General features: G+C 43.6%; 1 protein-coding gene across 1 annotated transcript; it reads right to left on the reverse strand.

The window, feature by feature from the left end:
• Positions 1–5904: 5904 nt before the first annotated feature.
• LOC116067407 lies at positions 5905–13459 on the reverse strand. Its single transcript, XM_031323830.1, has 2 exons — positions 11436–13459; positions 5905–6125 (listed from the first exon to the last, which is right to left on the reverse strand). The coding sequence occupies exon 1, from the start codon at positions 13402–13404 to the stop codon at positions 12712–12714; it is 693 nt and encodes a 230-aa protein (XP_031179690.1). The 5' UTR covers positions 13405–13459; the 3' UTR covers positions 5905–6125; positions 11436–12711.
• Between the last annotated feature and the right edge of the window lie 397 nt (positions 13460–13856).

A 13856-nucleotide genomic window follows, 5' to 3' on the forward strand; every position in this document is an offset into this window, starting at 1 on the left:
CATTCTTTGTTAGTCTTTACAATCATTCACAGAAAGAACCAAGCAGGCCTTGTTGCACCATCCAATTTCTTGTCAAAACTTGCCCTTTTCAGCATGTAGCTTGCTAGCTTGAGGTTTGTTGTTTCCAGTAAAAAAGGGATTTTGAGCATGAAAACACAGAGAGCGGAAGGATAGGGGCAAATATCCTATGCGTGACGCAGGCTTTATCCTGGAAATGTACATCCGTTGATCCAGATTAATGTGTGTGTAATCCAGGCACTCAGGCATGGATGATCCAGGCACTCGGAGAGGGGCGTGTTTCAGCAGCTCTCTTCCAGAAAGAGGCCAGAGTAAAGTATGGGGACGTTAACAGTCGCTTGTTACTCTGTCTGACATTCTGTTTGCTTTTTATTTTCAGATCAGAAAGAGTGTTTGTTGATCTCATCTCTACAGGGCTTAACATAGTACTAATGAACATCTAACATTTGAGCTCTTTGCTCTCATTGTTATTCACAATCTGTTATTCAGAATCTCTTTTGGAGGCGTTCATTCTGGAGATATCACCCATATATTGATTCAACGGCAACATTACTGTGTAGAGCATAATGTGTTCTATGATGGCTCGGTGGAGCAGTAATTAAATTGTTTGTGCAGTGAGCGCTGGGAAAACAGTTACATCTGTCCGACTGATAAGCACATGGAGGGAAATGACGTTCTTCGGGGTTTAGCGGGACAAGTTCCACGAGGAAATGAATAAATTACCGTATCATAATTGCATTTGTGTTATTTCTCAAGAGTCCCTTGTTCCCCTCTGCTCCTCCCAAATTAACACAAATGCGCTCATCACACACAAGCAACCTCACTCTGTCCTTATCACCTTCTCTCTCTGCCTCAGTTTGTAACCACTCTAAAGATGTATTATGTGACTTGTCCTTAAACTGGCCTAGTTATTCAGATCCTTCATAAAATCAGCAATACTACAGTGTGAAAATATCCCTATTAGATGTAAAGGTCCTGCATTGCAACATGTTATTCAAATAAACACACAGATGCACTTTCAGCTAAACCAGAGATCTTCAACAGGGGTTCCGGGACCCCTAGGTGGGTCCTCAGAGTTGCTGCTGGAGGCCACGAAATTATTGATAGTTGATATATATATGTCTGAAAATAAACATTAACATGATTCCAAAATATTATTTGTAAAGATACATCTTTTTTTTTTTTTATTCACACAACATTGATGAGCTTTACTGTATCTGTAGATGGCTACCTTACCTATAGGCCAGTAAGCCTAAGGATTCACTGTTAACATTATGTATAAATATATAAATATGTCAACAATTATTATTATTAGCTTAGTTATTATTTTAATAGCTTAGTATTGTATGCACCATAAAAAGGTTCTAGGCCGCCCTACACCTTATTGTAGGTCTAGTTTAATATGCAGCTCAATTTTATACAATAAATATAGCAAGGGGTCCCTACTCTGTCTCTTTTTCAGCAGAGGGGTCCTTGGCCTAAGAAAGTTGAAGACCCCTGAGCTAAATGTACAGAAGTATCAGCGAAAATAGTGTTATTATGCACAACAGCATTACACTGTATTTTAATGGAGTGTTATTACTGATGCATGAGGTGGAGTTAATTTTACCTATTTTATTCACTGTCGGGTAATGTTATTTTGTTGATCATAAACAGGGCAGTAGCCAGTATTTGTGGAATGCTGAAGGTGCCAAGCCTGTTCTCATGAACCATTCGATCAAAAAGCTACGAAAAGTTAAGCACTGTAATTCGTAAGCATTCCACTTTTTTTTTGCTTTATTCACTACATTGACGGCCGCTGTATAAGAGTGGCTGGCCACAAAGGGAGGAGGTCAGGGTAGATGGGTGGACATTAACACACAGGACTTTCAAGCCAGGGAGCCGAGTTCACTTCCCGGGGAAAACTAAAGCCTTTCACCCAGGAAATGTCTGTTCCTTAGGAGTGTTTTAATCCAAACCACAGTCTTTTTCCTAATGTAGTCGTTTTGGTGACTAATCTTAATTTTCGTTGCGGCAAAATGCTCATACTTTGTGGACTAAATTTAACTATAATGTCCAGCGAAACGAACGGCAGCTCGCAGTGCTTTGTACCCAGCTCAAAGTCACCTATTTTCAGGTAACTGAACCACCAACTACCGCTGATAGAACAGAGGTCTGTATCTGAGAACATGACCTCTTTGTCCAAAATAGTGGCTATTTCCCAATTGCATTGCCAGACCTATCTCCACAGTGCTGTGGAGTAAGGTCTGGCTACTGGCTATACCAGATATATTCCTGGATAGGAGAAAAAAAACGCTCTGGTATTTCTTTAAACCAATCACAATGGTCTTGGGCGGCGCTAAGCTCCGGACGCAGCGACGGTGGCTCTGCAAAATAGTTTCAGGAAGGAACTTGTTTTGGTGGAACATTTGCACCTCGCAAAAGAAAACGTCACATACAATAATAAATTAACTGTTCACACAATACAGTAATGTGTATTTTGTCCATAGCAATCTCACCAATTGGTCCCAAAACGTCCCAGTTAGAGAGGAAATGCAGTTATGGATATAGGGTTCTAACTGGAGCCACAAACCACCAGGAAACAGGTATTGCCATTAAGTCAATTTTTTTACATAGAATGATTCTAGTCCTTTCTTGCATGTATGATGATTGCCATGGTTCTAAATAAAGAAGATACAAATTACAATATTTCCAAAACTCATAAATCCAGTCTTCAAAACATGTTAAAGGGGTGATAGAATGATTATATAGGGTATTTCACACTGTTCCTTAAGGTCTCCTAATAGGCTATGTAACATTGGTTGGGCTGAAAATTGCCCGAGTGCTATTTTATGGGCCCTTAACTACCCTGTGAATATGGCCCTATTTGTAACAAGAGCTTTTCTTCCAAATATGGTATGCTCATGAATATTTAGATGAGCTGCGCGCTGATTGGTTTGAGTGAACCACATACACATACATTGGAGACGAGACAGCAGGTCTCATATTTCAGACACTGCAAAGTTATACGTTTATAGTTACCTCTCTGTCGTCCGTCAAAAATAGAAGCTCCGCGTATCTGCTCCGGAGGGCTGCGGACTGACGGAACTGGGACGGAGTAGGGACGCAGACGTTCTGCAGTCAGTGGAAATACACACATTGACTTATAATGGAAACCTAATGACTCCGTCGACGTTCCGGAGACGTTCCGCAGACGTTTCGCAGACGTTCTGCATCCAGTGGAAATTGTCGGTTACAAAGCTTAGCTAACACTTTTGTCCGATTTCACTTTAATACATTTTTGTGAATTTCAGAGGTCTAGGAGGAGGCTTGCTAGGTCTCATTGATAGAGCTCCATCCAGCTCACCGCGGACTCTATCAATAAGACTCGCGGACAAGAGGCATTTATTTTCCCGATCGTTTGTTTAAATAACTCAACACACATATCCATTATAAGATTAACTGGAACCTGTGGTAAGAGATTGCGGGCGCAACAAGCTCGCTGACCGCGCTCTCACTCACACGGCCATTTAGCAGGAAGAGGGGAGGGAGAACAGCGAGCTGCAGGCCCTGGAGCTCTATCAGGGCAACGGTGACTTTGCACGGTATGGAGCACCGCGGGCTGCCAGCTGTGACGGAGCTCCATCTACCTCACAGCAGGCTCTTCCACTCATTCATTCATTCATTCCACTCTTTACACTCATGTAGTAGTTTCTTCGCCAGGCCACTTACTCCTCTCCTCATGTCACTGGTCAGTGTATTGCTGTCCTCTTTTAATCTGATGACTTGACTGAATGCGGGGTCACTTGCTGAGACTTCATGAGTTCGGTGCGGTTTATGGTAGGGAGCAGTTCTGGTGACTGAGATGCTGGGCCTTGTGAGAGGTTCAGGACAGCCACATAAGCAACGTCTTGTTGTTTTGCAGCTCTACTGCCCTCCCACATCGCCAGAATGGTGTCTCTCGACAGCTCTTCTGTGCAGGAGTCGACATAGCTGTTGATGTCCACCGGCAACCTTGACAGTGTGTCTGCATCCACGTTTGCTTTTCCCGGTCGGTATCTCACCTCAAACCTGAAGTCAGCGAGCTCACCACTGGTGACCGACAGCATTCAGCTTGGCAGTGCTCATCATGTATGTCAACGGGTTGTTATCCGTGTACACAGTAAAGTGGGGTGCATAGAAGAGGTAGTCCCTGAATTTCTCACATATTGCCCACTTAAGTGCCAGAAATTCAAGCTTGCCTGAGTGAAGGTGGTAATTGCGCTCGGCAGGCGTGAGTGTTCTGGACCCATAGGCGATCACTCTGAGTTTCCCTCCCTGGCATTGGTACAGCACAGCACCAAGTCCTTCTTCTGACGCGTCTGTGTGTAAGACAAAAGGGAGGTCAAAGTCAGGATAGGCAAGCACTGGTGGGTTTGACAAGACATGGATGAGCTGGTCCAAGGCCCTTTGATGTTCTTCCCTCCACTGGACAGGAGTCTTGGATGACAGCTGTGCTCCTTTCTCCTTCTTGGTTCTGGGTAGAGGCGTAGCAGTGGCAGGGCGTTTTGTTTGCAAGAGCTCATACATTGGCTTGGCAATTCTTGAGAAGTCTTGGATATATGTCCGGTAATAGCTGAGGAACCCTAGCAGCTTACTGACTTCTCCCACGGTGGTTGGGGTCTTGGTTCTCAACGCCTGGATGGCTTCCAGATCCTTGGGGTCAAGTCTTACTCCCTCAGCAGACACCAGTCTTCCCACATAGTGGACTTCCTTCTTGAAGAGCTCGCACTTTGTTGGTCTGAGCTTCACACCGTGGCGTTGGAGGGCCTTCAAAACATGTCTCAGTACCTCCACATGAGCTTCAAATGTCTTGGCATAGCAGAGGACATCATCTAAGTAGGGGATGCAGCATTCGTCCCGCAGAGAGCTGAGCATCTCCTCCATACTCCTCTGGAATGCTGCTGGGGCGTTGGAAAGGCCGAAAGGGATGCGTACCCACTCATACAAGCCCCATGGAGTGATGAATGCAGTCATGTGCCGTGACCCCTCTGCAATGAAACCTTGATTGTAGGCTTTTCCTTGATCCAGGATTGAGAACCAGCTGTACCCACCCAGCGTGTCGATAAGATCTTGAATACGGGGCAGGGGGTGTCTGTCTGGAACGGTCTTTTGGTTTAGCAGCCAGTAATCAGTGCAAAGCCTCAAGGTCCCATCCTTCTTGCGGACACAAATGACAGGAGCAGCATAAGGGGATTTTGATTTTACGATCCACTTCTTAGCCAGCAAGTCCTGGATATACTCCTTGACTTCCTTGTAGAGGGGTTTGGGGACAGCTGCATAGGATCTTTGCACTGGGATGTCATCCTTCAGTGTTATAAGCTCATCTTGTTATGATGGTGGAAGGTAGAGGACCCAAACGCAGAGAGAGACAGGCAGGCAGGAGCAGTGTAGAAACTCAAAGATTTATTTTCTCAAAAAACAAAAACCAATCAAGGAGTCCTGTGAGCTGCAGGCAAAAACTAATACCGGGGAGAAAAAGGAGAGACTGACGCAGACACACACACACTGACACGGGGGAATACAAAACAATCTGACAAGAGACAAAGGGAACACAGGGGTTAAATACAAGAGGTAATGAACAAATGAGGGACAGGTGACACGACAGGTGAAACACATCAGGGCGGGGCAGGACAATCAACAAAGGCAAAAAGTAAAACTAGACATGACAGGACAGAAAACAGACTATCAAAATAAAATAGGAAACAGGAACACTAACAAAAACCTAAAATCACAACTAAACACAGAAACTTGACAACACAGAACACAGGAATCGTACACAATAAAACAATAAAGGCAACCGAAATGAACAAACTGGTAACAGAAATATCCCTAAACCGTAACACATCTGGAGACTTGGGACACATCCAATATCGTTGTCATCCCGTGCAAAGGCGCCAGACTCCTCATGCAGCATTCCTTTCACTGTTGCTTGTTGTTCATCTGTCAGGTGACTTATGTCAACAGGAGGGTGCCACAGCTGGGACATGTGCTCTGCTCGGCCTTTATTATCCTCCCCAACAGAAACATGCTCAGGTGAGTTGACGCTGTTGACGTCAAGGCTGTGCTCCTGGTCTGTCTCTACAACCCTGTGTAACCCATGTTAAAATATGACATTAGTAAGAATAGTTTAAAAGCTGCATAAATAAGTTTGGAAGTTAAAAGCGATTCATTTAATGTAAGTTAATTCATCAGAATTAATTAAAAATGTTAATACAACAATAATTTAATGTTTAAGAGACAAAAAATACATGTCGCTGCCCCTTTAATGGACTAGTGACACTAGACGCAGCACCTCAGTGACGCTGCAGCAGAGACCTGAGGGAGAGAGCAGAAGCGAGATCGGAGAGAACGAGCGGTGGTTAATAAGCAGAGAAAAGAGTGGAAAAGTTGATTTTGCAGTTGAAAAACATAACTTACCTGATCAGGAACTGACGGTGATTTTATGAGAACTAAGTTACACCGGTTTTGGTGAGTTTTGTGTTTTCTTGCGTTCTTGCCGTGTTGTACCCTTTTTTTTCTGACGGAGAGCTAACGCTAACAACGTAGCTGTTTACAAGGAAATGCTTCGTCATAAACTGTTTACCAGTTAATATTTTGGGCTTATGAAGACTGTGAATGTTATAAAAGTGAATGTAAAGATATGTGCAGTAGTTTGTGTGGGAAACGGAGCTGTGAGTTAAAAGAGACCCCGCCGCCATTTTTGAGGTGAAAAAGCACTGTAGCAGTAACGTTACAACTCAGACTGTGAAACATGTGTTTGTGTAATTTGAGGATTTAAAGAGATTTATTGTGCTTATGACCTGTTACACAGGTCAGATTTTTTTGCTCGGTTGGAGCGAGGATTGGTCTGCAGTAGGGCTTTGACTCCGAACTTCGATATTCGAATATTAAAAAAAATATTGGTATTCGAACGAATATTAGGCAGCCCTTAATATTCGAATTTCGAACCTGTTATGGGCATTATTTTTTTGTAAATGTGTTTGCTTGTAAACCTTGTTTTCAATTCAGATTCTGAGGCTTTTTCACGCATTTCAAAATGTAACTACACGTCGCGGCGACACACGTCGCTGGCCGTGGCTTGGTAGCGCATTTCCCCCGACTCATTTCCTGGTTCTCTTTCTCCATAAACAACGTAAAATCAAGGAGAGGGTTAACTTCTCCTGCTACAGATTTCCCACCGTGGTCAGAAACATAGATATATATAAAGGCTAGATGTCTCGTCCGCGCTGCTGGCCAATGGAGGTCGACATCCGCACCTGGCGGCCATCTTGCCACAGTCAGCTCGCTCACTCGTAACATTGTGTTTTAATGGTGCATGTACTTTTTAAATAACCATAACTTGCTCAATTTTTCTACCGATTTTCAAACGGTTTGGTTTGTTATAAACGTCAGAGATGTAGTTATGACACTGCATACTTATGAATAATTATAACCATGGATTTCCATATGAAAATAACATTAAACATTAAACTTGTGTATATGCAATGAATATACACAAGCACAAGGTATTTATGTTAAGTCAATATATAGGCTACTAAAACTCTCTCTCTCTCTATATATATATATATATATATATTTTACTAATATAATAAAATAATTTGAGTTATTACATGTTTATTTTAAACAAGTTTAAACTATTATAAAAGTGACATTTATTTGCAATAAAAAATAGGTACAAGATTTCCCTTTACAAATATACATAAAGAAATGCTGCATGTTGAAATACCCACCCTGTAGAGAGAACTACACTACTGTGGAGGTATACACATGGAGGATAGAGATAAAAAATTCAATTAAATTCATTCAATTTTATTTGTATAGCGCCAATTCATAAAAAAAGTTATCTCAGGACACTTTTCAAATAGAGCAGGTCTAGACCGAACTCCTTATAACATTATTTACAGAGACTCAACAGTACCACCATGAGCAAGACTTTGGAGACAAGGGCAAGGAAAAACTGCCTGTTAAGAGGCAGAAACCTAGGACAGACCATTCGGCTCTAGGTGGGCGGTCGTCTGACTCGACCAGTTGGGGTGAGAGAGAGAGAGACAACGAGAGAGAGAGAGAGAGAGACAGACAGGTGCACAGCAGCAACAGTATTGGCAATGGCAGTCAAGCAGGACCATGGCAGGAGGCTCCACTAGGATCCATGAGAACCTGCGAGACGAGAAAGCACAAGAACTCCGGGGAAGAAGTGAAGTTATTAACATGCATTAATGGGACGAGAGAGAGAGAGAGAGAGAGAGAGAGAGAGAGAGAGAAAGAAAGAAAGAACCATGGAAAATCCCCCGATAGTCTAGGCCTATAGCAGCATAACTAAGGGATGGTTCAGGACTCACCTGATCCAGCCCTAACTATAAGCTTTATCAAAGAGGAACGTCTTAAGCCTACTCTCAAATGTGGAGAGGGTGTCTCCCTCCCAAACCACAACTGGAAGCTGGTTCCACAGGAGAGGAGCTTGGTAACTGAAGAGACTATAGGAACCACAAGTAGTCATGCATTCAGAGAACGTAGTGTTCTAAAGAGGTAATAGGGTACTATGAGCTCTTTAAGATATGAAGGGGCCTGACCATGAAGAGCTTTATAGGTGAGGAGGAGGATTTTATACAGACAGCAGCTCTGCTTGCTGGTCCCAACTCTGGGTTGGCTCTTTTGATTGAAAAGGTTGCCTACCCCTGGGTGTAGTTTCAATGTTCACACATGTTTATTCATTCAAGTGTATGAGTGACAGAGCAAGTGAGATAGCCAGTAGTTCTCAAACTTTTTACACAGAGTACCACCTCAAATAATATTGGGCTCTTAGACTACTAACACCATCATAGACCTTTCTGGGTACCACCAAGATAAAGGATTTAATATGATAAGCCATATGATGCTCTCATTTGTTTGATATTCCACATGCAAATACTCACAACATCAGGTTGAGGTGCATCCTGAGACAAGTCCGTTGGCAGGTTGTTTTCCGCTCTTCTAGAGGTGGTTGTGCTTCTTGTTGCTACCAGCTAAAATAAACGTAAGTAAAGAAGTTTTGAGTGTCTAAAATGTGCTGTAATAAACAACACATTATATAACTTGCAGTAACAAAAACTAAAGTGACATTTAATCACATATTGATATATCAATCTTATACACCTTGAATTATTGTTGGTCAATGATACACATACACTTTGAAGATGAGCTGGAAAGTTGTAAATGGTTGGCACAACACCATCTTTAAGCCGGACATTCTGCCCCGTTCTGTCAAAGTCCTCACTCCTGAAGTGCTCACTGCAGAGCAGTGTCCTGTCAGAGACAACAAAACCGTCCCTTCTTAGAGCAAGTTCCCACTGCCTCCTCATCTTTCCGGTTTTGGGAAACCTTAAAAACGTGAGAAACGTACCCAGATATATAAATTATTGTCAACATTTCCAACCCTTTTTTCCTTCTTTCAACATTAACGGTAAGGACAAAAATACACACCTAAATTATCATATGTTTGGGGTAATTGTATGTATGCATGTGTGCATGTATGCATCATGTATGCATGTATGTACTTTAGAATAAGACAACCACACTAAACTAGTTATAAAAAGGTGTCCAAAAGAAACATTCAGCGATTGTGTAAACAAACTTCTAAAAAGTCTTGGGTCAACAACAATCTTGTAATACTATTATGTCATAGCTATGCTAAACTGTAACGTTAGCTGCTACTAGGTCTCACTCAAAGCTTCTTGTTATTAGCCAGCTAGGCTAATAACTACAACCACACTCACAGCTTCTTGTTATTAGCCAGCTAATAACTACAACCAAATCCACAAAGACTGTAATTTAGACAAAAGATTAGTCATCATAAAATCGTTATTGGTGTCAGTAAAACAGCTCGATTGTGGTCTCAGCCTTGATAACTTGCGCAAGTAGTAGTGATACACAACTATGCTGCACGATTAAGTCGTTTTTCGAAAAGAAAAGCTGCAATTTCAACATGTTCAAGCATCCAGAATTATAGCCACGTTAATAACGTTTGTAAGAAACCAAACCGTTTGTAAATCCGTCAAGATTTCAGCGAGATAAGAGTATTTGTGTTCGTGCAGATCACTCACCTTACATCAGGTACCACAGAGCCCGCAAGAAAGCTTGACTGTGACAAGATGGCTGCCGGTGATGACGTTAGAGACTCCACCGTAAGACATCTAGCCTTTATATATATCTATGGTCAGAAAGAACAGAGGAGACACTTTGTTTCTCTCACTAAGTCTATAGAGTCGCTACTCGCTCTGAAGCTACCGGTAATCACCGTCACTCTCTCACAACACACACTCCCCAGACACACACACACACACACCCACACACACGCGGCTCGACGCACACACCAGCGCAAAAGTATGAACATCAGACCACTTACGTAGGCTACGGTGAAATATCCGACCTTCCTGTTGAAAGCATATTGTTTGTGTTTAATCCAGGGTCTGACTTTTAATTTAAAAAAAAAACAGTGGTGGCAGTGTGTTTTTCTTCTAACAACATCATTGCACGCCTACTGACTGACGGCCCCCTGGTGGACAGAACATATACGAAGTTTGATAGCAATATAAGCCTTACTGAAGGCATTTAATGGTCAAAATATTATTAATAAATATTCAAATATATTTGAATATTAATATTCATAAACAAACGAACTTCGAATATGATTTTTGGGCAAAAGTCAAAGCCCTAGTCTGCAGTGTGCGGGCGTGCACAGACGGGATTCAAGATGGCGAGCCAGACCCAGACCTTCAACTCATCTTCTCCATCGCATCAGTGAGGAAATCTTCTGCGTATGGTGACTCGCTGCCAGAGTGGTAGGAGTATCAGGAATTGGTTTTGAACTGAACTGGGAACTGATGAATCGAGCTGAAACTTTTCATTGAACTGAATAATTGAACTCACATTTGGACTTGAACATGAATTTGAGGTGTTATACTTTTGTTTTAATATTGAGTTCATACTTTTGAATGTGATATTTGAAATGATTGTGGTCCACTTTGATTGTATTGTGCAATTGAAGGTATTCTCTTACATGTAAAAGAGGAAAAAGAGTTAACTCAGGAAGAAAAATAGGAATTCTAAAATAGGTGCAACCTAGGAAAAAGAGACTGGTCTAACCTAACTTAGATTAGTTTGACTAAAATAACTTAGGTGAACTAAAGAACATGAAGGGTGAAATACCTTTTCATTTCTTATACTTACTCCAAAATTAAGAACCTGCAGGGTATTTTTGTTTTGCGTACTGTATTTTATGTGTTTTGCATTCAGTAAATTGCCGGCCCTTTGTATTTAAAGCAACGGTCTCTGGTGTAATTATTATTTTTTGCTCCCCACTCCTTAGAACCTAGAACTGGTCCAGTGGCGCAGTAAATGGTGTGATACCGGTGCTACACCTGTCAATTGAGTGGATACTGCCTAGCACTGTAAAGTGGTTGAGCGAGATGCTGTGCTGAGTCTGGTTGCACACAGGGATCTCGACATAGGGCCATCTGGTGTGGTGGACCTCAACCAGGCCATCGCCCAGGTCTAGCTGCTCCAGTCTTGGGTCTGCCTGGCTGACCTCAAACAGTACTACTGGTGAGGTGAACCCAACAGGCACCTTGCATCTGATGTGAGCAGTTCGGCCCGGGTGGATGACAAAATCACGCCGGCCAACTCTCACCAGTACTTGGCCCTAGGTCTGCACAAAGTTCACAATGGCCTCAGCTGTGTCCTCTTCAATCTGCATGGCCTTCTGCAGCAATTGAGCAATGATGGTGACAACTTCAACTCCACCCTCCCATCCTTGGATTAGCTCATGGATCACATTGAAGCCTAATATAGGTCTTGCAAGGTTCACACGGCTGACCAGAACTGGTACTTGGATGTTGAGTCTTGGATCATCATTGCCAGGCAGGTTAAAGGTGAGTTCAACCTATCCATCATATGGTACCGGCTCACCATTAGCAGCTGTAAGGTCAAGGCCTCTGTCACCCATAAGTTCACTGAGGGGGTGTAGTTGTTGTTGGGGAAAGTGCTTTTCCTTCCAGGCAAGGCTGATGATGCAGACCTGAGCACCCGAGTCAAGAAGGACAGTTACAGCATGTCCACTGAGATTGCATTTCAGTGTGCACTTCTCTCCGATAAGCTTGGCCACTTGCCCTGTTGTTGGCTTTGCACCACTCAGTGGCTGGGGAGGGATGGCACAGTTGTAGTTAACCAGTGCTGGACCTGGCACATCAGCATGTTGATGGGACTGGATGTTATAGCCAATCACAGGTAGTCCCCTTGCCGTGACCGGGGTGCATTTCCCGACAGCTTGGTCCTCTTCAGGCATCCCACAGCACGGTGCCCCTCTTCCCCACAAGCGAAACAGTGGTTGCAGTCAGGATGGCTATTAGCAATACAACTGGGGCAGCTACGCGGTCTCTCTGTTCTCAGTGGTCTACTCGGCCTATTGGGGCAGCCACAGTTACACTGCGGCCGAAACTCTGGGTTTGCTGGCTTTGCTGCTGTGGCACTGGACTGAAGGGTGTTCACTACCTGGGTCAGGGCCTGTACTTGAGCACTCAACTAATGAAACTGCTCATCCTTGGGGTCAGCAGTACACATCCCTGTACTCTCGTCCCTGCTGCTGGCTTCAGTACTTTGAGCATGAGCGGTTCTTGGACGAGCGCTGTGCCCAAAGCGTCACTTTCTCTCACTCTCCTCACTTGTTGTTTTAGTGACCTGCCTCAAGAGTGCCTCATCAGTGACTGCAGGGTCGGAGAGGAGGGGTTTTAACTCACGACGGACGTCGTCATGCTTTTCGCTTAAGCCCTGATAGATGGTGTGGAGGAACACATTCTGTGCTGTAAGTGCCTCATACTTGATGTCTGCATCAGCCCGCTTGGATGTGAATATCACTCTCTGTTTCAGCCCCATCATCCTGTACAGGAACTGCTGCGGTGTTTCATGCTCGTGCTGCTTGGCCCTCATGAGTTCCTGGAAGAGCTCAGTGCTGCTTTTCTCCCCTAGGTGTGACTGAAGGAAGCTCTTAAGTTCACCTACCGTCATGTCCTCTTTACTAGTAAGCACGTCTTTGAAATTGCCAGGCTTTATGACACGTAGCATGGCTCGGGTGATTTCACCTTCAGTGTGATTTTCTCTGAGGCCTTCATCGATCTGTCTCGTGATGTTGTTGTAACTGATCTCTGAAGTGTTATCGCCGATTTGCCCACCATGAATCTTGAACTCTTTCCTTTGCAGGAGGGGGATGTCTCTAAGGGCAATCATGCTTTCTGTGCTATGGGTGATATGTGAGGTGTTTGAGTGTGGTTGCAGTGTGTCACGTGGGCTGCGAGACTGGCTACAGTCACGAGCAGTGGATGGATTGCCAACCATGTGTGTTGTTGTGCACTACTCTGTTGTGCACTACTCTGTTTTAGCTTGAGTTCATTGTACATTGTTCATTGTACATTAAATTGACATTGTCAACATTGTTCATTGTACACCAATTTGCTAATCTGTGTTTCAAGGTCTTTAGTTTGAGAAGCTAAATCTGTTGTCGCAGTGGGCATACTGGCACCCTGGGTGTTCATGTGTGCAACACACACGCATGCATGTGGTGTGAACGGCTGTCCTTGCTAGCTACAACAGTCATCTACTCACACACACACATTTACACACGCGCGCCATTTTGAACAGCTGGCCTTGCCAGCCGACATAGTCACGTGAGAGTATAACACAGCTTCACAACTGCGCTCCGTGGTGTGCTCTTTTTGTGTTTTGAACAGCTAAACAGCTAGCCCATAGCCTCGTGGGCTGCAACCAGCTCCACGATCCGCCATCTTGGA

The sequence above is a fragment of the Sander lucioperca genome, chromosome 12, assembly GCF_008315115.2.
Source record: "Sander lucioperca isolate FBNREF2018 chromosome 12, SLUC_FBN_1.2, whole genome shotgun sequence".
NCBI classification, from domain to species: Eukaryota; Metazoa; Chordata; class Actinopteri; order Perciformes; family Percidae; genus Sander; species Sander lucioperca.

What these genes read in the sequence shown, in the direction of transcription:
- LOC116067407 (XM_031323830.1), bottom strand. Translation starts at nt 13,404, where the DNA reads ATGGTTGGCAATCCATCCACTGCTCGTGACTGTAGCCAGTCTCGCAGC.